Source organism: Oryzias latipes, chromosome 11 (assembly GCF_002234675.1).
Source record: "Oryzias latipes chromosome 11, ASM223467v1".
Taxonomy (NCBI): Eukaryota; Metazoa; Chordata; class Actinopteri; order Beloniformes; family Adrianichthyidae; genus Oryzias; species Oryzias latipes.
In genome coordinates, this window is record NC_019869.2 from 2067260 (window position 1) to 2090876 (window position 23617).

At 41.5% G+C, this 23617-nt stretch overlaps 2 protein-coding genes and 1 long non-coding RNA gene across 4 annotated transcripts in view; 2 read left to right on the plus strand and 1 right to left on the minus strand.

Moving 5' to 3' along the window:
- LOC110015840 (CD209 antigen-like protein E) overlaps window positions 1-23617 on the plus strand; it is a 900664-nt gene that overhangs the window by 627159 nt on the left and 249888 nt on the right. The window lies entirely within an intron of this gene.
- LOC101170771 (F-actin-uncapping protein LRRC16A) overlaps window positions 1-23617 on the minus strand; it is a 36355-nt gene that overhangs the window by 11459 nt on the left and 1279 nt on the right. For both annotated transcript variants that reach the window (XM_004073894.4, XM_011480654.3), the window contains exons 2-21: window positions 18567-18664; window positions 10293-10343; window positions 6521-6580; window positions 5298-5419; window positions 4863-4960; window positions 4702-4772; window positions 4017-4090; window positions 3840-3915; window positions 3634-3722; window positions 3437-3531; window positions 3163-3249; window positions 2382-2485; window positions 2222-2299; window positions 1587-1663; window positions 1395-1499; window positions 1121-1190; window positions 939-1020; window positions 762-861; window positions 619-673; window positions 326-498 (exon numbers count right to left, since the gene is read on the minus strand). In XM_004073894.4, the coding sequence (XP_004073942.1) occupies window positions 326-498; window positions 619-673; window positions 762-861; window positions 939-1020; window positions 1121-1190; window positions 1395-1499; window positions 1587-1663; window positions 2222-2299; window positions 2382-2485; window positions 3163-3249; window positions 3437-3531; window positions 3634-3722; window positions 3840-3915; window positions 4017-4090; window positions 4702-4772; window positions 4863-4960; window positions 5298-5419; window positions 6521-6580; window positions 10293-10343; window positions 18567-18664 (1765 nt within the window). The remainder of the gene's footprint in view (window positions 1-325; window positions 499-618; window positions 674-761; window positions 862-938; window positions 1021-1120; window positions 1191-1394; window positions 1500-1586; window positions 1664-2221; window positions 2300-2381; window positions 2486-3162; window positions 3250-3436; window positions 3532-3633; window positions 3723-3839; window positions 3916-4016; window positions 4091-4701; window positions 4773-4862; window positions 4961-5297; window positions 5420-6520; window positions 6581-10292; window positions 10344-18566; window positions 18665-23617) is intronic.
- LOC110015843 lies at window positions 18373-20847 on the plus strand. Its single transcript, XR_002291103.1, has 2 exons — window positions 18373-18462; window positions 18606-20847. It is a non-coding gene; the product is annotated as an uncharacterized LOC110015843 (long non-coding RNA).

Sequence of the window (23617 nt, forward strand, 5' to 3'; positions counted from 1 at the left end):
CAGCTTTAATATGTAGACAAAAGCTTTCTGTAACTACGCGCGTCTGCGGAGGACAGCATCTGTCTTGCAGCAGCCTACAGATCTGCAGTGGACACAGATCCGTGCAGCTTTGATCTCAATCCCTGTCCATGTGATTCTCAGACGTGTTGCATTGCAGCGTCTTAACTTTTTTACAGAATTCCACACTTTCTGCAGATTGTGAGCGTTCCCATGTCCCTCATTGATTCTATTCTTGCTCTTTTTTTGTGTTTCTGTTTGTTTTCTGCCTAGATGGTGTCATGAACCCTTAACAACGCTCATCAGTTAAACGACATTCTGTGCCCACCTCAGCTTACTGTTGATCTGCAGGGCTTTGGACAGTATTTTAGCCCCCATGTCTCCCATGGAGTTCCCACTGATGTCCAGTTTGGTCAGAGAGGTGTTGCTGCCCAAAGCGTTGAGGACGATGGAAATGTCGGCCTTCAGCTTCGACTCGGCGAGGGACAGGGAGGTCAGGGGCTGCAGGGAGTGGAGGTGTTACGGACTCACAAAGTGGAATTCAGGCTTTTAGGATCAAAAGGACAGAAAGAAGCTGCTGGAATGCAAAGATGAGACATGCAAATGTTGTGCTTCACTCACTGAATCCTCCTCTTGAATCATTAGAACCAGATTGTTCAGGACCTGAGCCACATTCCTGCACATCCAGTACAGATGTATGGAGTTTATAAAGTAGTTATTGGACGCTCTAAAAACAATTGTTTGTGATTTTTTTTTCCACCCACTTGGATTTGATATTGTTGAAGTTTTTTCCCAGGGAAAGGTGTCGAATGGAGCGGTTTTTGGACAGCCAGACAAGTAGAGTGACCAGATCCATGTCCAAACCTTAGACAGAGCGCAGTAACGTGAATAAAATATACCTTAAGTGATGTAAATGAAGAAAAGGCTAAACGCCCCCTTACTATTGTCAGAAATATCCAGACTGGAAATATTTGGGATTTCAGCGATGCAGCCTTCCAGGACTTGAGAGCCTCCAGAGCGCAGCTGAAGGCGGAGGACAGACACAGTCTCAGTATTTTCTCTTTTGGCCGTCAGAGAGCTGGACATGCACTGTTGAAGCGTGCTGATGTGACGGGGGTCCTACCTCACAACAGCTCAGATCCAGGGACACGTCACTCAGGTTGGGGTTGCAGCCCAGGCCCAACAACAATGCCCTGGAGACAGGAAGTCCACAAAAAACATCACTACACAGCACAGAGTAACGTGTCTTTTTGTGAAAAACTCCTCTGCCCTAAAGGTTATCAGTACAAAAATAAGATTTCCAACAAGAATCAGGTCCTAAATCAATAATCTATCCAGTGTAAAAACCTCATCTGTCCTTGTTTAGCTCAATTCCTTTCATTTGTGTTTTCTCTTACTTTAACGCCTCGTGAGGCAGTTTGGTTCCTGACAGACTAACAGACGTCAGAGCTTGAGCACAGCTGAAGAACTGCTTGAAGGATGGAGGGATTTCTTTACACTTCCTGTATGAACGAGAACCAAAACGTGGCAGACTCTAAAAAATCTCAAATCTATCAAACCTCCACAACCATCAAAAGATGAGCTCTAACCTGTGGGAAAACACACTTTTTGACAGGTTGAGGACAGACAGATGCTTTAAGCAGCCTTTAGAAAGGGTCCCACAGATCTGGAGAAAAGCAAAAAGAATTCAAATCAAATTAAAAGCATGATTTGATGACAGTTCTGTCCATAATTTGTCCTTTAAAGAGTCTATGTTTGGTTCTCAGTGTCAGTTATTTCTTCTATACCTAAAAATCAGAGAGACCCATCCACGATAGCAACACTGAAGGGGGGAAAAAGGGGATTTAAATGTGGATTTTGACTGTACAGTGGCTAGCATCAACTGCCTTACACTAGCAGGTACTGGTTCCAATCCCAACTTTCTGTGTGAAGTCCACATGTGTGGGTTTTTCCAGGCGCTCCGACTTCCTCCCACAGTCCAAAACCATGTTTCGGTGGTTAACCTGCGACTCTAAAAATGCCTCTGAAAAGCATGAGAGTGTGTGTGTGGCCCTGCTGCAGTGGACTGTTCGGAGTAACCCTGCCTTTGCTCTGGGGAGCTGGGATTGGCTCCAGCAACCCCTGTGTGTATAAATGACACATTTACTCTCCTGTGCTGACAAATGCTTCAATGTATTATTCATAATCAGTCGTATGAGCGCAGCGGCACAGTTGTGTGTCTCACCAGTTCCAGCGAACAGTCGCTGTTGGACAGATCCAGAGTCTGCAGACAGTTGGGGTGACTCAGGAAGCTGTGCAAATTCTGTAGATGGAAAAAAAACCACATGGATGTTTAAAGCACTGCCTGATGGAAGTGACAACACACACGGGGGGGAGGTGAATACCGTGATGTCATCGCCTCGGAGGGAGTTTCCAGACAGGTCAAGGTGTGTGAGAGTGGAGGCCACAACCGGGTTAGCACACAGAGCCTGACAGAGGCTGTTCACACCTGCACACAATGACCACGGTTTTATTTAAAGCGCCACTCCAGTCCTCTTTTGATCTACTTTAAAGCATTTCCAGTGGACCTTTAATTATGAACATGCCGTTTTTAACCAAAATAAAATAAAAAAACCTGTGTTGTTTTCTAGGACATACCGGTAGTTTGTGCAGAGTGGCAGGAGTTCATTAGCCAAAAAAAAAAACATCATTTGGGCCTCAAAACCCACAAATGCTACATAATTATTGGAGCAGTTTTTACTGGCCCAGAGCAAGCCCGCTCCCTCTTCCCATCAACCATAACTGAACACTGTTTGCACCCTCTCCTGCTAGCTTACAGCCCCTCGCACCCCCAACATAACTTTACCGCCACAACAAAAACGGCGAGCAATATTGGAGCTGAACAGTAGAACAGTTTTGGGTCAGATGGCAGGAAAACCACGCGTGGATGCATCAGAATGGAGCGGAGCAGGGAGCCTGCGGCCCGCCAAGCGTGTTCTCTATGCTATAAATACCTTCTTTTTGAAAACGAATTTTTTCGTCTGCACCTGATTCACAAGGATTTGAATTAGGAAATACTCGGAAATGCTATTTGGGGCTCAATTTTCTTTATATGCATCCGTCATAAGAAAAATGCTACATGTTAAAAACTCCAAAAAGAGGATTTTCAGTGGAGAGAGTCTTTACCTTTAGGTGACATGGAGGTCCTGGAAAGATTCAGATGTTTGAAGCCCAGTGGAAGTTTGGCCAGCTGAGCGCTCAGAGCAGAAACACCTGGGAACAAAAAAAAGATGGACGCAGGATGTGAATTATTGCTGTTTATAAAGAGAAGCCAAATCCTCACACAGTAGCATCCGGAGATTTCACTGAAAACTCACTGAACTTTTATGTGATCTGACTCAAATACCTGCAACATGAACATGTATGTAACGCATGTGAGCGCGTGTGAACATGTTCCCACCTTTGTCCTCCAGTGAGTTGTTGCTCAGGTTGAATGTGTGGAGCGCCGATGAAGGGTTTTGTGCCAGAGCGGACGCCAACTTCTGTGCAAAGTCGCTGAAGTGAGAGAGAAAACGCAGACAGAGATCAAAGGTTGGAAACTGCTTTTTTACAAAGAAATGCCACATTAAACGTATTTTAACACGCATGTTCTCTGACCTCCTGAGTCCAGCGCCGTCCAGCATGAGCTCCTCCAGCCGGCTGGATCGAGCCACTACTCTCAAAATCTGGTCGCACACGTCAGCGGACTGGAAGGCAGCAGATTTCAGATAACATGAGACTGCAGGAAAGTCAAGCACCAGGTAGAAACTGTTGGAAAAATCCACCAATTTAGCTTTAAAATATAAATAAAAGCAGAACTGTACCAGTTTGTAATCTTTAGTGGAGAGTTTTGTGAACCACTGGTTGTATTCTAAAACTGCAATGATTGCCACCAAATCCCTGCAAAGATGATTTACAAATATTTACCAGAAAATAAAGCTCTAATTCCAAAATCTGGAGTTAAAGAGAAGGAAAGTCATGAAACAGCTGATGGTGGATACCTGTTTTCAAGGTGAGCAAAGTCTTGAAGGTTGAGCTCTTTGGTGTCCTGAGTCAGATAAATTGTGTCCACATCCTGCAAAAAAACAACAACAACAACAGATGAGACATGAATCAGAACAATAGAAAACATGACTTTATTGATATGAACACTAAATAATAATCAGATGTAACTCCAGCAGAGAATGACTCATTGCTTTCTCTAAAAAATGTTATGCCTTTGCAAAAAAATAAATAAATAACCATAAGGAAAAATCATTTCCACGATTTCTTTGTTGGAAAATGTAAAAAAAAATATCATAAAAAAAGCCAAATTTCAAAAACTTAAATGAGAAACAAAATGTTTTTCAAATAAAATGATAATAGTGTTATAATATAAAACATAATGCTGAGCTATATTAGTGTTATAATAGAGATAATACTGAAAACAGTGTTTTAAAAAAAATAAACAAATAAACATAAACATAAAACTTAAACACATGTTTACATATATTTACATAAGGAATAACATTTATTTTTTAAGTGTATTTTCGGCGTTATTTATGTTCTATCTGCTGTTTTTTATAGAGCTTTGGTAACACGGTAATTTCCCCTCTGTGGGATGAATACACTTCTATTCTATTCTATTAATAAACAATCAGACAAACAGAAAAAGTATTTGAAAGGACAGCAGTCCTCAGTACAGACCCACTGGACCTCCTCCCTGTATGGCAACCCCAAGTAGTCGCACACACACCAGTACTGATGAGAGAAGCCGCCTGAAAACGTCACGCCATGACAAACATGAAACAACAACAACAATAATAATAATGCATGATTATGGATGATCATGTGGGAAAAGGTTTTACCACAAGGCCCCAGGTCAGAGGAGCTCTGCTCAGCCCAGAGAGCCTGCAGGACTGCGGTCCTTTCTGGAGGATTTAAACTCAACTTCCTCATCAACTTCCTTCCTTACAGAGAGAGAAAATGAAAAAGACAGACAGAAAAAAGCAGAAAACATCAAAAAAAGATGAGCACTGTGGAGGAGAAAACTACAGCGATGATGACGTGGGATTCCTCTGAAAATCAATCCCAGCTATTATCAATTATCTGATCATTTTGATAGATAAATACTGTGATAACCAAAAAAACACTAAATAAAAAAAGTCTTCTTGTTTAAAGCAATATTTTGCTCAAATGTCTTTATTTATTTGAACTATGTTGAAAGATTTTAGACCAAAGAAGAATTTAGGAAAAGTCTCCATTCTGCTTCTGTGGCTGCCGGCTGATTGCCTCTTTCTTACCCGGGGGAGCCAGCGGGGCAGATCTGCTGCAGGCAGCTGCCGATGTGAGCCACCACCTCGTCCACCTCGTCCGCCGAGCCCAGCCGGAGGCTCCAGGGGCCGCGCTCGTGCTCCAACACCAGCTGCAGGGGGCAGCACACACAAACATGGGATCATGGGAGGAGCTTATCGCTGAGTGTCAGGATGCTAGAAAAAACCTTTTTCTGACTTTGTTAGTGAGTTTTCCAAAGATGAAATTCCTTGAATATTCATACAACACATAAATACAACAATAATTGGACAATTTAGCTTTTATTCAAGCGTTCACCTACTAATTTACCGTATTTTCCGGACTATAAGTCGCACCGGAGAATAAGTCGCACCTGCCCGAAAATGCATTATAAAGTAGAAAAAAACACAGATAAGTCGCACTGGACTATAAGTCGCATTTTAACTTTCACAACCTTATATGACACAATCATAGCAGACTGTTTATCTAATAATTTCACAGTAATTTTTTCTCAAACTTATTTATTTATTCTTTTCATGAAGCATCATTGGCCAACTAATACTCTGTTTTCATCCTGTGTTTGTAGAAACAGTTGTCATTTTTATTGCATTTCTGAATCTATGAAATCATTGGAAAATAGAATATTATGTTGTTAGCCTTCAAGATCTTACTGTAAAAAAAAGGTTTGCTGATTCTCTGAGTCACTTAACATACTCTTAACACTTAACATACCTCATACATCAAATTGACCCAGAAACATCATCTCTGTTCCTCACAAATGAACATAACAGGAGGGTTAACAATGTATTTATTTTAATTTATTTCTAATATAAGTCGCTGCGGAGTATAAGTCGCACCCCTTGCCAAACTATGAAAAAAAGGGCGACTTATAGTCCGGAAAATACGGTAGTCAATTTTACATGACTATGTTTTTCCTTTTCCTGTTTTTTTAATATGCAGCATTTACATTTTATATATAATTTGTGTTTGTTTAGAAGTGTTTGCATTAAAAACATTAAATGTCGTCTCTTAGACTAAAAACTCTGTTTTCATGTCTTATTTTTCCTAATTTATTAACCACTGAGTTGTAAAACTTTCACAGATAACTTGGATTTCAGGTGTTTCCGTAGCTTTAGTCGAATCCCGTAGAGTCCTTTGTGTTGCACAAAATATTGCATCTCAAATGAAGCTGATTAGTCTGAATAAAAAGATTCAATTGCTCCTGTGATTTTACCTGATTGGGTTTGTTGCTGCAAACTCCATGAATTTCCAAGTAGCTGAATGACTGTTCAACCTGCAAAAGAAGAGAAAGAAAAGAAATGAAAAAACAGGCCAACAAAACAGGTCAAATGGTTTTTTTCTTGGGTAAATCAGTCAAAAAGGGACAGATTTTCTGAAAACAAGAACTCGGACGGCTGACGCCTTCATGAGTCTCACCCTAAAGTCCTGAATTAAAAAAAGGAATAAACCAAAAAGTTGACCTGCTCAGCAGATTTGTACGTTTTTAGAGGATGATTCCATGTTTTGTGAAAACTATGGTTTAAAATACAATCTCAGGTTTATGACCACAAGTCAAAGATCACATTTAAATAAAAATAACGTGTTGGGAAATAAATGTTACAGAAAAAAACATGATAACATCCATGTGAAACAGTTGATCAAACAAACCAAATCAAATTTAATGTTATTTTGAGGTGTTTATTTGACTTAAAACTCTCTTATTGAAGAAAAAAAAAAAGCTTTGACTGCAAAACTCTGAATTTAATAATGCCACTTTGTTTGGCACAGTTGCTACTGCCTGCCAAGACACCAATGTTGGAGTCACTCAACACCCGCAGGAGTCAAGTGGAACTCCAGTCCTCTGGAGGTGAATCCGTAGTGTTGCTGTGCTTTGAGCTGTCCAAGTATGTCCACGGACAGTTTGCCAGCAACACCACTGCAGCAGAACCACGTTATCTTATCAGTCTGTAGCTTCCTGAAAGTCTTTGCTGAATGTGGTGTCCTTTGTTCACAGAGGAGCGGCTCTGTGCGGCTGGGAATCCTTTCCACTGCATCGTATGTAAACCCACATCTTTTCCTGAAAAAAACGTCTACACTTATGGAGGGAAAAGAAAAAAAACCAACTGAAGTAAAAAAGACGGGCAGGAGAAGAAGGTGGAATCAAAGGAACGATGTGCAGAAGAAACGCTTGAGTCAGTAAAGGGACTGAAAAGAAATCTTTTGGAGTCTGTGGAGACCATGAGAGGAAAAGAAAGTCATAGAAACTAAAAAGCAAAAATGAAACCGAATGCAGACCGTTGGCATGAAGGAACAGAGAGAGAGAAAAAGGGTGAGAGTGAATCCAAAGAGAGAAGCAAAGCCGTCTCAACTGCTCCCACTGCCAGCTGTTAAATTCCTCCATTGTCTTTTTTCTCTCTTCTTTTCTTCCCTCCCTCTGCTGCTGCTGCTGCTCTCTGCTGGGACACATGGAGGAACAAACCGCCCTCTGTTCACTCTCACACTCCAAACTAGAAAAACCGCTGGCCCGCTCTGGAACAACAGGTCAGGGGTCAGCCGCCCAACACAAGAACCTCAGAACCTGGATTTGACGCTGGTTCTGAACTTTCTTTTGGAAAGAAAATAAGAAATAAAGTCACAAATCTCTTCTACTGGGATGTTCTATGCTTAACAGTACGAGTCAATAAAAAAATTGGATTCCTGTTTTCACATAAAGCAGACTATTTGTTGCGCGGTGTGGCACGTTGTCACGGTAACGTGACAATGCGCCCCTTAGCCGGCGCGGACCTCGAGTGCAGCGGCAAAGGAAAGCGATATGTATGCCGATGGTCATGATGGATTAGATAAAGCATCAGTTCTCTGTAGAGAGGGCTGTCCATCAATCAAAGTGGCAGAAATCAAATCAGCAGCCAAACCTACACAAACTGCCAGGCATGGTGGTAGTGAGGTGATGGTTTGGGCTCATTTTGCAGTTGCTGCAGGGAAACACTGTGACTACGGACTAATATGTGGTCAGTGAAGTTCAGTTTGTGCCACCATCACCTCACGTTGGTGTGGAAATGACCACGAGATGGTTAATGTTGATGATGCAACGTTGGTTCTAGCGACCACTTCCACTGAGAGGTCTCTGTAAGCGCACGTACGTGCACGATTGGGCATTCTGCGTTTAATTCACTGGCGCTCGAGCATCACTACGCAGGTTTGAGGGCCCATTTTCAGGCGCTATGCACAAAACTCGCCATCATTGGACAAACCAGGTTGAACTTTGACCTTCATGGGACTTGGATTTGGCAGTGATGTATGGATGATGTCCATTCTAATTCACGAAAATCCCAACTGTTTGGAAATTTATCAAGGAGGAGAAATGGAAAAATTGAAATTAAACAACATTTTTCATTTTGGCTAAAAAAAATGATGTTTTAGGATTAATTTTAAATTATATTTATTTTTGCATTGGCTTTTGTAAAGTGTTCAACTACTCTGGGTCTTTGTCTAAATATTTAAAAAAACAGTAAAGAAACATTTGTGAGTGTCAAAATATGAATGAGGATGTAGACGAAAAAACAAAAAACAAAGGATTATTAAAAAGAGGAAACAGACAGAAAAACTTCAAAAAGACAAAAGACGTTTACGGGAAGTTTTTGCTTCACTTTGATGGAACTTTGTTTCATTCCATGCTAAAGACCGAGCGGACAAACACAACACAACACGACACTCCTCCAGCATGACGATGCTTCATCTCACAATGAAAATTCTGCAGAAGGGCAGTTAAAAAACACACACACACACATTTCCAGGGTGTCGGTTTAGCCATAAACGAGCCTTTTAGCAACTTTGATGGCTCAGGCACGCCATAACACGCCATAACACGCCATAACACGCCGAATCTTCAGCAGGATCTATTGGAATCTGCTGCCACACATCACGTTTCTTTCTGCCTGCCGACCCGTTTCCGTGCACAGACATGCCGGGAATCCATTCAGAACGGGGACAGTTACCAGGATCACACAAATTCATGCTTCTCTACATTTAGGCAAGAACTAAAATACAATAAAAAAAAACACATGGAAGCCATTCAAAATGAAAAAAATAAAAATAAACTAGCTGACGTAAAATAAAACTATAATACAGATGAATAAATCTGCATAATTTCACTCTATATTTCCTGTAATTTAACCAAAAATTAAGACAACAGCAGCAATAAATGATAAAAAAAACCTAAAGGTGTTTAATGTTTAAAAACCCACATTTTTAAACACAGGTCTTCATTAGTTTTAACACTTTAAAAGAAAGCCACCCCAGCAACACATCATCATCACAATGCTTTATATTAATGTGGGGAAAAAAACAAAAAAATGATTTTTTAAGCTAGAAAGTCAAACTCTTTCTATTGTCAACCAGTGACGTTCAACACTCAATTTTTCCTACCAAAGTGCCCGTCTTACATCTGGACTAAATATAAACCACGTATATCAGTATTTACTTTTACAAAGTGCTTCAGTTTTATGACTGGTAGTTAATATTCTCTTCGGTCTCTTTTTAGTAGACCTTTTCCCGTTTTTCCCTTCAGATCTGGGTCTGGCCCTGAGGCCTGAAGCATTCTTCCTCCTGTCGCCGTTTTCCTTTCCCACAGGCTGCGTTCTCACAGCTGCACTCTGGGTAAAACTATCAAATGTCTCCATGCGCTTGAACCTTTTCTCACACCAGTAGGGAGGGAGGCCGGAAGGGGAGAGGAGCTTCAGCTTAGGACACTTTAGTTTTCTGCATTCAGAGTGTCTTCTGATGGGCGCTGGAAACGTTTTTTTTTTTTCAACAAAAACGATGACACAAGTATTTTCTAACCACTACTTTGTTATCTAGGATTTTTCATTAAGTCGTACTTGTTTTTTTCTTGCTAGAGGGCGATAGAGTCAGCTGCATGGACGGTAAACAGGACCCAGCTGTCTGGAGACATACAGGCTGTTTCCAAATGGAGGGGCTCCACGGTGAAGGGACTGCTGTCAACTCACCTTAGAAGGGACTCTGGCTGTGAGTAAATAAGCTCGATGTGACGCCAGAGCCTGTGGGCACAGAAACACAAGCGTGAGAAACGCCATTAGTCTGCATGGAAAATGTCAACACAACACAAAAGCAAGGAAATAACCACGTTTGTATTTTTAAATAAGGGATATAATGTGGGGGGGAAAAAGGAAGCAAACAACTTGAAGTATTCAAAGAAATAAAAGGAGTTATTTTTACATTCTAGTTTTAGTTCCGATTTCTCCTTTTAGGCCTTTTATTACAACAATTGTGCCCATTTGAATGTATAGAGAAGAAAAAAGGAGCCCAAGCTTTTTCATGTGTATTTGTTCCATACATTATGGTAGATGGTGTGCTAAACCGCTCTTCTAGCAGAGACTTGACACACATCAGTGATGCCTGCTCAAACAACAGTTAAGACTCCTGAACGTACAAAAAGAGTGACTTATTTTCACCTTAATCAGGTGAAAATTGCTGAATTAAAAGTGAAATGATGTGAGACGAATGGTCCATTGTTTTCTGTAATGATGCTTATTTCAAGACTAAACGTAGATTAAAAGTAGCTGCAGTGGGATTTATAGTGACCTACTGTGCATTTGCTTTGAAAACCAGTAGGATATTTGCTATCATGTGACACAGCATTTAGCACATTTTCTAACCAAAACAACCTACAGATTCCTGTTACACTTGGGAGCAAAGTGGGGATCAGGATTCAGTCATAGGGCTGGGACATAAACCACTCGATGAGCCCAAAGAGCGGAAATGTTTGGGTAATGTTTGGTCAAGATGTACATAGATTTACGCTTCCAGGCTCAAAAACTTTGAATAAGCGTTTAAAACAAGTGTCTCTTGAGTTTTATGTCAACTCAATCAACGACCTACAAAGACAATTCAAAAGAAAAAAGGTGGAGTTTTGGTTTCTTTTTTATTGAGAATAGCTCTCTTTATGCTGCCGACGGAGAGACGGATGACAAGGGACCGTCTACAAAGTGAAAGCTCCGGGAAAAAGTGATTTAAAAAAAATCCATAATCCCCTAAATACAACCAAAACAAATAATATTAATATGAGGTAGTCATGAATACCCATCATTGTATTTATGCTACAACAACATTTGATATTTTTAGGAATTTTGGGCCTCCCTGTCCAGATAAAAAACAAGGTTGTGTCAGGAAGGGCATCCAGCGTAAAACTCTGCCAAACCTCCTGCGTGAACGGTGAAAGCTGACTGGCTGTGGCGACCCTCTGATGTGCCGAAAGGTGAACAACAACACAGTGGATAGATGACTCACATAGGATCAAAAAGACGAATACCTCTGAAGATACTAAAGCTACAGTCACCAAACGTTCTCACGTGACCATCACCGATTTTTACTAGTTAATTGTTAACTTTGCACAGGGACATTTTGTATCAGTTCATTAAAGTTTTTCTCTTTTTTTTTAATATGTTACAAAAGTATTGGACAAAGACTCTGTATCAGCAGATACTCAATGTCAAATGAATCAGACCGGGGCCAAAAATAACCTGATCGGGACATCCCTAGTTTGAATTAGGAATAACTGCCTTCCCTGCTACACATTGCACTGTCCAAGATCTGCCAAAGAAATCATTAACAAGCTGAGGTTGCATCACTAAAGATAGAATATGATTCATTAAGCTCATATGAGGAGGAGGTACATTTCTCACAAGGAAGCTGGGACTTCAACGTGACCCAAAGAAATCTTAGATAAGGGGTTCAATTCTGGGTACCGTTTCCATACAGCTCGTGATAAATTCACCAAACCGTTTTTAATCATTATAAATTCCTTTACAGCATTTTAATACCACACAACCCACAATGACTTGTAAAAGGTGAGTGACGCCATCATCCGAATGATTCAAGGCCGGTTTTTAGTCGCTGTCTCGACAGGATGTGAGCAAACTCTCCACAGGCTAACAACGAGGAAGCAAAAATGAAAGGTTGATTATATAGTTAGTGCCACTGATATTTTTCTAGAAGTCATGATATAATTGCATTAGCAATACAATGGATTGTAATGAGATGCACTAGAGAGGCACTTGTATTTCCTAACTTCAACTTTACCAGGGCGGTAGACACTAAACCACAGTACAGTTCATTAAAAAAAAAAAACTTTGTAAAATTGCACAAACTGAAAACTTTTGTCAGATCTATGATCTATGTTCTTACCAATCTGTATGTTTGACCATAGACACATACAGACTAGATAGGTAATCACTAATTAAACACTGGCAAGAATGAAGCCTGAAATGGTAGAGGGAGTGTAACCAGACTTATAAACCAAAAGGAAAATTATACATGTATGTATGAGCTAATTCATAACAATCAATATGAAACAAATCAGTAAATAGATTTGAAATAGGGCTGCACGATATGAGGAAAACTTGCGATATGCGATATTAGTGATCAATATTGCGATAACGATAAATTTGCGGTAAATAAACAAATAGAAAAATAAACAAAAACATCATTCCCATTTCATTGCAACAGTTTAAAAATTATCCTCCAAATGACCCTCATCGACATGGGGGACAAACGTCAGGGTGGCTAACCCTGGTCCTCAAGAGCCTCAACCCTGTCTGTTTTCCAATTCTCCCTAGACTGCTCGATAATGATAACCAAAATCAGGTGTGTTCAGTCAATCAGGATGTGAAATCACTTGAGTCAGCCAATCAACAGCAAGCTGGTTAAGGAGAGCTGGAAAACAGGCAGGGTTGAGGCTCTTCAGGACCAGGGTTAACATAATAGGCCTCCATCTGATTGGTCAACAATGGGAAGGTGTCCATCTGATTGGTCAAAGCATAAAGGGATTTATTTGATTCGTTAAATGCTTCAAGCTGCTAGAAGATTGTTTTAACACATTTTGGGTTTGCGATTTATTGCGATATTCGCCGTCTTTTGCGATATGCATATTGCAGAGCTGGATATTGCGATAACGATAAATTTGCGGTATATTGTGCAGGCCTAATTTGAAACCAGGTTGCACTTTTATTTATTTCTGGACAGACTTTTTAACATGATAGTCAGTTGATTACTGCCCTCTCCTGATACCAGCCTCCAGTGGTCATTTAAAGGAACTGCAACACTTGGTCTTCTGTGGTAAATTCAGGAATGGAAGGCGGGGGGGCTTGGTTTCTGGCAGCCATAAATCCAATTACTCTGTGTTTGCTTACGGTGATGAAGAAATTATTAAACTGAGATTACCACATCCGTCATTAAGCAGAAAAGGATCAGACGGTCTGGACTAGGCGGTGGCTAATAACAACCACTCATTTGTTTGACATGTTATAATGCAACATTTAGATGGTTTGCCTCATTTAAAGGAAAAACTGTATGATTTAAGGAATGTGGTGTGTTCCATCTCTGTGCAAATCTGCCTTTCCCAACACCTCTTGGTTGTGAGTGGGCTACTTTCTTCAAGTTCTGACAGGAGTGGAAAAAGCTTGGGAATGTCGACAAAGTAGAACCATGAAATACAAATAAAATGTGCTTTACTGAAGCATCAGACTATAGAATGGGAGGAAACAAATTTAAACTAGAATATACAACTCATACATTTGGATTGAAACAACATTTAAATGTCAACACATTTTCATTTTAGGTTATTTCTGTTTGCTTTCATACTTTATGATGACAAAGCAAGTGGGGGAAAATAACTTTCCAGCACCAAGAGGCCTTAATGTTCCTTCTTAATGTTCCTTCAGGCCTGACACAGCTCTTTGAACCAAAGCAGGGAAAACCTTCATGGCATTTCAGAGCGCACGCCAACAATTTGGGAAGGTCTTTCCTGTTTTCTTCATGACCATTTCCCCCTGTGATAAGAAATAACTCCCATTTCAGGATGGGAAACTGAAAGGTCAGCGCCAGGCCTTGGTCTTAGTGTCCCACTTTGATTGTTTTCTAGGACATAGTTTCTGTAGAGCGCCAGTACTTCAATCAAATTTTGCCTGACCTGTGGGCAGGACTATCGGCACAGAGTAAGTCCACCCCCACTTCCCATCACCCTTCTGTTTACATTCTCTCCCGCTACCTTACGGCCCCTCACTCCCCCACCTAATCTTACTGATGCAACAAAAATGGCGAGCAACATTGGAGCTATTGGATGTAGTCGTCGACAAGGGAATGCAACAGAATGAAGTGGAGAAGTGAGCTTGTGGCTCAGCCATTGTTTAGTATACAATCATTTTTTTGTCTGCTCCTGATTCATGATTTGAATAAAGAGAAACTCAAAAATGCCCCATTAGACTTAATTTTCTTTATGTGTGTCCTACATATCAGAAAAAGCCAAAATATGTAAAAAAAAAAAAAAAGAAACCAAAAATCCCTTTAAAAACTGTTCAACAACCAAATGTAATTAGCATAAATAAAGTTTAGCATAAATTACAAAAGGGGTTTATACAAATATACACGTTGTGTGTCAGAAGACCCACAACCCCCTGTTGTAACAGTAAAATCTGTCCAACACAAGAGGCTTCAGCTCTCATCTGTCTGCTCAGCTGTTGGACAAGTTATAAATAAATACATAAATACATAAAAATGAAGTACAAAAAACAAAAACTAAATTGGGGATTGAAGGCCCTCCACCTCTGCAGCAGATGAGTTTACTAGGCTGTGAATCAGTTCCAAGCATAGAAACTATTCCTGGAAAGAAGAAAAACGGAAGAATTCCCACCATAGTTCATCTGAAACTCATCTCTCAGACTGAGGTAGTGCAGCCGCAGACGTTTAAAGTATTTAGCAACCACCGGCAGCTCTCCTACAGGACAACAACTCATATCGGTGTTTGAGAAAGCAGTTTTTCACAACCTGCATTTTGAGCATCAAAGCAACAAAACTACAACACTTCCAAATAACTGACTCGTCTGCTTCTCAGACACTGAATTCCAACAGCGACCAACCAAACATTTTGTTTATAAAAGGAGAGATTCTCATCCTTGAGGTCAGCCTGTGACTCAGACATCACTTTAAAAACAAATCTAAAAGAAGAAGTTAGTTCTGCCTTATTTCCTCAAAACAATCTGACAATTTCCTACACAGTTACACTACAGAGGAGCAATAGAATCCATTAAAAAAAGGCTTATATGTTAGAGGGGTGCATCTTTCCCTCTCACATGATGTGATACGCATCTCCATACGTGGTCCACTAATCGAAAATATCCTGATACGTTGAAGAAGATGATGGCAAAAATCATCTGGATGAATGAACAGCCTTTTTCTAGAAAAAGCTACACTCAAAACACGCTGCTGCCGGACTGACGCAGCAGCGTGCCCAATGCTGCAGGACCCTTAACCCATGAAGGGTCTCCTGGTTTCAAGGCACAGAGAGACCCTCCTTATACAGTACGCTATGGCAGTGTTTTTCAACCTTTTTTGAGCCACGGCACACTTTAACCTTGACAAAAATCCCGCGGCACACCAGCATCCAAAAAAAAAAAAAAAAACAGAGATTCATGGTCTGTATTGATCGACAGCCCCCCCGCAATCTCACGTGCATTTTTGTGATAATTGTGGCCGGAAAAGCAGGAAGTTGCGGCTGTTTTTTCTAAGAGATGAAATGAAAGTTAAATTAGAAAATTTAGAAACTGTTTGTTTGTTGTGGTTTCAAGGCGTTTCGCAAGGACAACTCATTGTGCGCTGGGACACTGCGCTGGGACACCTTTAAGCCAATGCATCATGGGAGATGTAGTGTGAAAACTGCCGAAAACTTGCAGAAAGACTCGCGTCTCTGAGCTTCATTGTATTGTCCACTTGTTTCACGGTCTGACACCGGACTCTGTGGAAAGCTACACCGCTAAAGAAGAGCTTTAACTGGCATTTTTGTTAGAACTGAGCGACTTGATCAGCAGAATTAAGAACAAGGAAGTGAAGACTTTAAGCACTTCTGATTGGTCAGACTGATGACATGTGATTAAGCCTTCAAGATTGATTGGTGGAGACAGTTAAAGGGACGGGACTTTTCCGCAAACTGTCATAGCTGCAGGGAAATCGCGGTAACGTAATCCTTATCAAAATTTCTTTAATAGAATTAAATAAACACAAAGAAAAAGTAATTTTAAGATCTTTTATATTCCTAACTACTCAGTGTTTTATCAGGGCCTGTTTGGATGAACAAAGAGCTGATTTCCTGGAGATGGGAAATGTTTTTAGATCAGTGAATGATTAATGAGGGCAATTTCCCACGGCACACTTGACCATCTCCCACGGCACACTAGTGTGCCGCGGCACACTGGTTGAAAAACACTGCGCTATGGTACAGTCTATTGCTCTTTATGTTGAGCAATGTTCAAGCGTTCTTTAATAAATGTTTTACAAAGCATCAGAAAGTTTTCAGAAGGGTTTTTGATGAGGAAGGATTGGTTGACGGACATTCTTCGGCCACAGGGATGGGTGGGGGGACGGGTTTATTCACATGTGTCTCTGGTCCCTAACCCCCGCGAATATGTGGGGATACTGTACTAATATCACACTGATGACTATTACAAAAGAACTAGCATTGTTTATCATGTATTTTCCTCCTTAAAAAAAACAGGCTCAGACTCCAATTCCTTCCATAACTCCGTCCCATTCCTAACCTCCCCTTCATCTCCAAAATTCTCGAAAAAATAGTCGCCTCCCAACTTCACCATCATCTCAAGCAAAATGATCTCTTTGAACCCTTTCAATCCGGTTTTCGTCCCCTTCATAGCACTGAAACGGCCCTAATAAAAATCACCAATGACCTTCTCCTAGCAGCTGATTCTGGACTCATCACCATCCTCATCCTCCTTGACTTGACTCAGTTTATCCAACTGAATTCTTTTAAATCTCAGCCCTCACTCATTTTCTCTGGTGTTCCTCAAGGTTCTTTTCTCGGCCCCCTCCTCTTCATTGCCTACCTCCTACCTCTTGGGAATATATTGGGTAAATTCAGCATTGATTTTCATTGTTTTGCGGATGACACTCAGCTCTATCTGTCAAGTAAACTGAACTCTTCTCATCCACCTGCCTCCCTCTCCTCCTGCCTGTCTGAAATAAAAACCTGGTTCACCTCAAACTTAACAGCGATAAAACCGAATTACTCCTCGTAGGTTCCAAATCCACCCTTTCCATTGATTCCTCTCCAGTTTTCCCCTCACCTCAGGAAAAGAGTCTGGGTGTCATCCATGACAGACCATTATCCTTTCAATCTCACATCACTAGCATTACTCGGTCAGCCTACTTTCATCTAGGCAATATTAACCATCTCCGTCCCTCCCTCACCGTCCACTCCGCCTCCATCTTAGTTCATAGTCTGGTCACAACTCACATTGACTATTGCAATGCACTTCTCTCTGGTCTCCCCAAGAAAACTCTGAATAAACTTCAGTTGGTCCAGAATTCAGCTGCTGCATCATCACCAGAACTCCTTCCTTACATCACATCACTCCCGTTCTCCAGCAGCGGCACTGGCTTCCAGTAACTTTCAGGGTTCAATTCAAACTCCTTCTCTATATGTTCAAAGCGCTCCATAACCTCTTATCTTATCTTATCTTATCTAACCCTCTTATCTTTCTAATCTCCTCCATATAAACCCTCCCTCCCGCTCTCTCCGGTCTTCTTCCCTTCAGCTTTCCGCCCCTCCGGCCCGTATGGTCACCATGGGGAGCCGTGCCTTCAGCCACTCGGCTCCCAAACTCTGAAACTCTCTCCTCCCAGACCTCCGTAACACTGACTCCTTTCCAATTTTTCAATCCAGACTGAAAAGCCACCTGTTTAAATCTGCTTTCCCTGACCATAATTTTACATCTTCTGCTATCTGATTTTATTAATGATTTTAACTTATTAATTGTTTGTTTTTAACATGTGATTTTATTGTGTTTTCTTTTAATCTGTACAGTGTCCTTGGGTGTTTTGAAAGGCGCTTTTAAATTTTGTTTCTCTTTCGGCTTTTCCCATCAGGGGCCGCCACAGCGAACGAGTCGCATGGTAAACTTGGCAATGTTTTACGCCGGATGCCCTTCCTGACGCAACCCTCCCAAAGCAACCGGGCTTGGGACCGGCACAGAAGTAGAGAAGGGAACAGGGAGCAGCCCGGAGTCGAACCCTGGTTTCACGGACGGAAGGCGCCGCAAACCAGCACGAGCTAAACCGGCTACCACTTTGAAAGGCGCTTTTAAATAAAATGTATTATTATTATTTTTATTATTAGAGAAATATGAAGAGATTTAGCACAGAAACGTTATTGCAACATGTAGGTTTGAGTGTTTTGTGAACAGGCCTTCACTTACCAGCACTCTGCTCTCCACCTTCTCACCTTTGACCTCCAGCTGGACCTTGTGCCTCAGGGTCAGTTTCACCCTGCGACCCACCGCTTCCTTCACGCTCTCTGCAACCCCAGGAAGACAGAGGAACACGTCATTAGGACAGTGGCAGCCCTGGGCGTCGCGTTACAGCTCATGGCTACATGCGTGATGAAGGTTTAGATGTGGGATCAGCTTCCGTGTCTGACGCAGAAGAGGCCAGTGGATAGCTGGCCAAGGGATTTCTTTTGAGTTTCTTCAGGCCTTCTAGCATGCAACATACAGCAAGTTCACATTTATTGTGGGGAATTTGTGTTTTCACGTTGTGCACGTTCAGTACATTTGTGCTCACCGCTGTGCTGCTTCTCACCCTGACACACAGAATCAACATTGCAATCATCCATGGAAAAAAAAAAGCACATGCAGCCACTGGTGCATGGAGTGCGAACACATGCTTCAGAGCACCACGAGGTCAGGAACATTTGGAGGATTCCAGCAGCACACGCAGCTGGCCCAGGCAGGAAGCAACTACACAAACACAGCGACGGGCCCGTTTGTGACTTTTTGTTGGTGCGCTGCAGACAAGCACCGCCACAGGGCTGACTTTTTACACTGTGTGTCATCTTGTGAGCGAAGAATCTGCTCAGTTTTGAAGTGGTGGAAATGTAACTTTAAAGAAAACCAGCAGGACACTTGTTTTCACAACAGAAGAGGATTTTTGAATGGAAGTGAGTTGTGTAATGTAGTTACTGTCAGCAAAACGGAGAAAAAAAACTATCAGAGAAAAAGAGAAGGGTCTTCAATAAGTTTGGTATCTTTCATTAAGACTTTATTGTTTCTAGGACATTTTCGGGATGCTTGTATTTCAGAAGTAGTAGAGCGATTGCGCTCTACTGTTTATGTAGAGTTTGAAGGAATGGACAAAGTGGGGGAGAGTAAAGAATGAAGTGGAGCTGAGAGAAGAACGCGAGCAAACAGTCAAATGTGGGTAAAGAGATCTTAATATTGAGCTGAAGAAGGTGTGGGCCCGCCTTCATGACATCATGGAGTCTCAGTCCTCCCTGAAACCAGACACACGATGATGTCATGAGGGGGATGAACACAGAACGGCATGAAGCAGCACAGGGCCTGATCAAAAACACATGCACCGCTCCCTGCAAGCTGCTATCAACGCAGAAATGACGAAAGTCCATCAAGAGCTCAAAAACCCTCCGGATTATGTTTATGGACAGGGTTGGCCAGAAGAAACACAACTCCCCAAGAGCAAAACAGCTATAAATTCATTAGAACGTGAAGATCAGCAAAAGAAGACCATCGGTGTCCAGGATCCCCAACAGAGTTATCATCCAGTAAGTCTATAAGACTAAAAAACACAGCAAATATGGCGTGCTGTCTTTCCCTATTCCATACACTAGTGTTAAATGATGTTTCCAGACTGTAGTAAACTTAGCTTTAGTTCATAACATTTTTATGACAGGATCCACCATAAAACTACCAGTGACGGTAGAGCCGAGTACTGCAGTTGTGGAGTTATTTGTGACAGCGGGAGTTTCCCAGGTGGATGGAAACCTCATGCAAGAACCTACACAACAATTATCCCAGACGACTTCAACTTAAGCCTAAGTCACATGCACCCATACAGTGGGGGATGACCTGTCCGGCCTGTGGAGGGTCATAGTCAGGACTGGATGCATCTGAAGGGGAGCGCAGGTGTGTCCCTTACTGACCATGCGCTTATGCTTGCAGGTGATACGGTAAGACGCACAAACTACGGTCTGATTTCTAACCGACAGGCTGCACATAAGGGGTGCGCACTTCTCACTTGAACAATACTAACGGGTCCCTTGCACAGTGTGCAGGGTATGGGGGTTTTGAGAAAATTTAAAATTACCCATTTCACAAGTGTTTGCTACGACCTGTCGACCGCACCACAAACATTTTTGCCCTACAGACTTACTTGGCAATAACAGGTTTAGTGATCCCTCTTTTATCGCGGAGAATATGTTCCACAAATATCCAGAGATGTGTGAAATTCGCAAAGTAGGATTCTTAATGTTTTAAGGCTGTAAAGTATCTACACTTTTCTCAAACAGACATGAACGTTTTTGAACTTTTCTCTCGTTAAAACTCTCAAAGTTCAAACCTTCACAGAAAAATAAGTCCAGTATTGAAGAGTCGATTGAAAAGGTCTACAGCCAATCAGTGTGCAGAACACAGTGTGCTGTAAAAAGACAGGGAAAAAAGGCATGGAAAACCGCAATAAAAAAAAGACAGTGAGACGCAGAAGGTGAACCACAATATAGCGAGGGAAAAGTGGACAACCATGATGTTTCATGCCTGTGGGCCCATCTGAGTTTGCCCATTTTATGCCCATTCCGCCCATAAGGGCCGTTGTGACTAAAGCCTTAACTGATTCTACGAACAAATTTAAAAAATCCTATTTATATTACAAAAGAACTAAACCAGGAGTTTAAATAGCTTCCTTTTTTCAGGTTGCCTTTGATGTTACTTCTGCCTTTTATGTAGATCTCATTGATCTGCATTGGGAGAGTCAGCCGTTGCAGATTCAGGACATGCAGTCATGGTGATGAACGGTTGGTGGGTCAGAAGTCTGTTGCCCTCCACAGGATGCATGAGGTCCGGTAGCAGCAGTCTCAGCCCCCGCGGGACACGTGGAACGGTTACATGCTCGTGGCTCAAAAGGTCAGCGAGCGGGTTGCGTCCAGACGAGCAGGTGGTTGTCATGTTTCAGATGCTTGTGGGAGTTTCTAACACACAAACAGAACCGACGCGGATTCATTATAACTACATCAGTTTAAAGCCAAGCTCTAACAATTTAGCATATATTAGGGCTGCACGATATGAGGAAAACTTGCAATATGCGATATTAATGATCAGTATTGCGATAACGATAAACTAGCGGTACGTAAACAAAATTATACTGAATAAAATTATACTCTAAATGACCCTCGTCGACATAGGAGCCGAATATTTAAGATAAAAGGCCTCCATCCGATTGGTCAACAACGTGAAGGCGTCCATGTGATTGTCAAATGCATAAATGGATTTGTTTGATTCGCTAAATAGTTCAAGCTGCCATAAGATTGTTTTAGCACATTTAAGGTAAGCATTTATTGCAATTTTCGCCGTCTTTTGCGATATGCATACTGCACAGCTTGATGTCGCGATAACGATAAATTTGCAATATGTTGTGTAGGCCTAGCATGTATTGAATTTCATTAGTGTTTACCATAAAAAGAAACAATTCAAAAGATAATTTTCTTTAAATGTCATTACATTATGGCTTGCTATAGGTTTAACACAACTTGTGTGTAGCGTTGGCTAAAAAGGAACGTCATAATGTAAATTACATTAACACTAACAAAGAAGACCCAAATTTAAAAAGGGGAAATTGTTTTTCCCTCATTTTAGAATCTATAGGCCAGTATGTTTTTTTTGTTGCTATCGTTTAAACCCCAAGCAAAGAAAGAAATAACTGATCATCTTTTTCTGATAATGAGCAGCAGTGGATCACTCTGTTGTACTAAAACCAACAGCAGGACCGCCAACAAAAAGCCTCATTCATCACTCAGTCCACTGACACACAGTGCGAGCCTGGTCCCAAGACGGCGTAACAGGGAGCACGGGATCGTGAGTCAGCCTCCCTGTGAAGGTTCACTTTGATTATGGAGGCAGGGCGATGCTGAAATGGTTCCTACTGAAGGATCATCCAAATATGTCACATGGAACCGGACTTTTCCATCAAGCTTGGACTAAAGACGCCAACGGCTCAAGAAGCTGTTGGCTTCTGTTCACTGAATCCTTTAGTTAAGGGGAGTGTTTCAGTGAGATATTAGTCTGATAATGAACCCCTGAAAATTTAGTACGTGAATGAAGAGGAAGCTGCCGTTTGTCTTTAGACACACAGAGACCAATAATTTAGTTTTAGGATTCTTCGGGGGAAAAAAAGGACCCAACTCTGTTGTACCAGAATGGGTAAAACCATAGATAGAAACATTTTTGGGCATTTTTAAAAATGGCAAAGCTCATTAAAAGAATGAGTCCCCCAGCGATCAGTACAGTGTTCCCTCGTGATATCGCGGTTCACCTCCCTGTGTGCATCCTGATTGGCTGTTGACCTCGTCACTCAGTCTCCGTGCCTTGTCCCATGTTCAGCTTGGCACAGTCGCACCAATCCTCTTTTGCCAGCAGATCTTTGTTTCCTTTTGTGATACTGGACTTATTTTTCTGCAAAGTTCTAGATTTAAAGAGTTTAGACAAGACTTAAAGGTGTTGAAATGTTAATGTCTGCCTGAGAAAGCTGATTAAGTTTTTAGTGAGCCTTAAAATATCAAATATCCTTCCTCGCGGATTTCCTCTATCGCGGGTTATGTTCAGATAAACAAGGGAACACTAGCTAAAAATGTTTTAAATTGAAACCAAACTGTATGTAAATTTATGTTTGGTGTAAAGTTGAACGTTTTAATCTGGAAAGGAAAGGGTTAAATTATACCCGTTCTCTGGTGGTCACATGTGGAACTGCAGCTTTCTTTAGATGGGAAGTTACTTTAGGCACAAAACCATCGACAATATATGAGAACCGGACTGAGTGAGTGTGATGTCATCAATAGGAAATGGCGTCATTCTAGCTTCACTGAAATATAGTCAATTCAGTCACGAGTGTTGGTGGAGCAGTGGTCAGCACTCATGCCATACAGCGAGAAGGCCCTGGTTTGAATCCCGGCTGGGACCTGTCAGTGTGGAGTTCACACACGTGTATTGTGTTTAGTGGTGAACTGAAGGAGTCACAAGACTGAAGAAGAAAAAAAAAAATCTGCCAACCGCGAATATTGAAACACAAATAAGCGGGGGGACACTGTAGCGGATTAGGAAAATGGATGGATGGATTTTCTTTTTCACGATAAGGACACCGCCATGGTGGAGCCAGACAATGTCAGTAAGCCTTGTTTGGTCAGAGTGGGTGAGTCAACGTTTCCGTGGCAACCGCTCTCACCAATCAGGAGTGAGTTTGTTAGAAG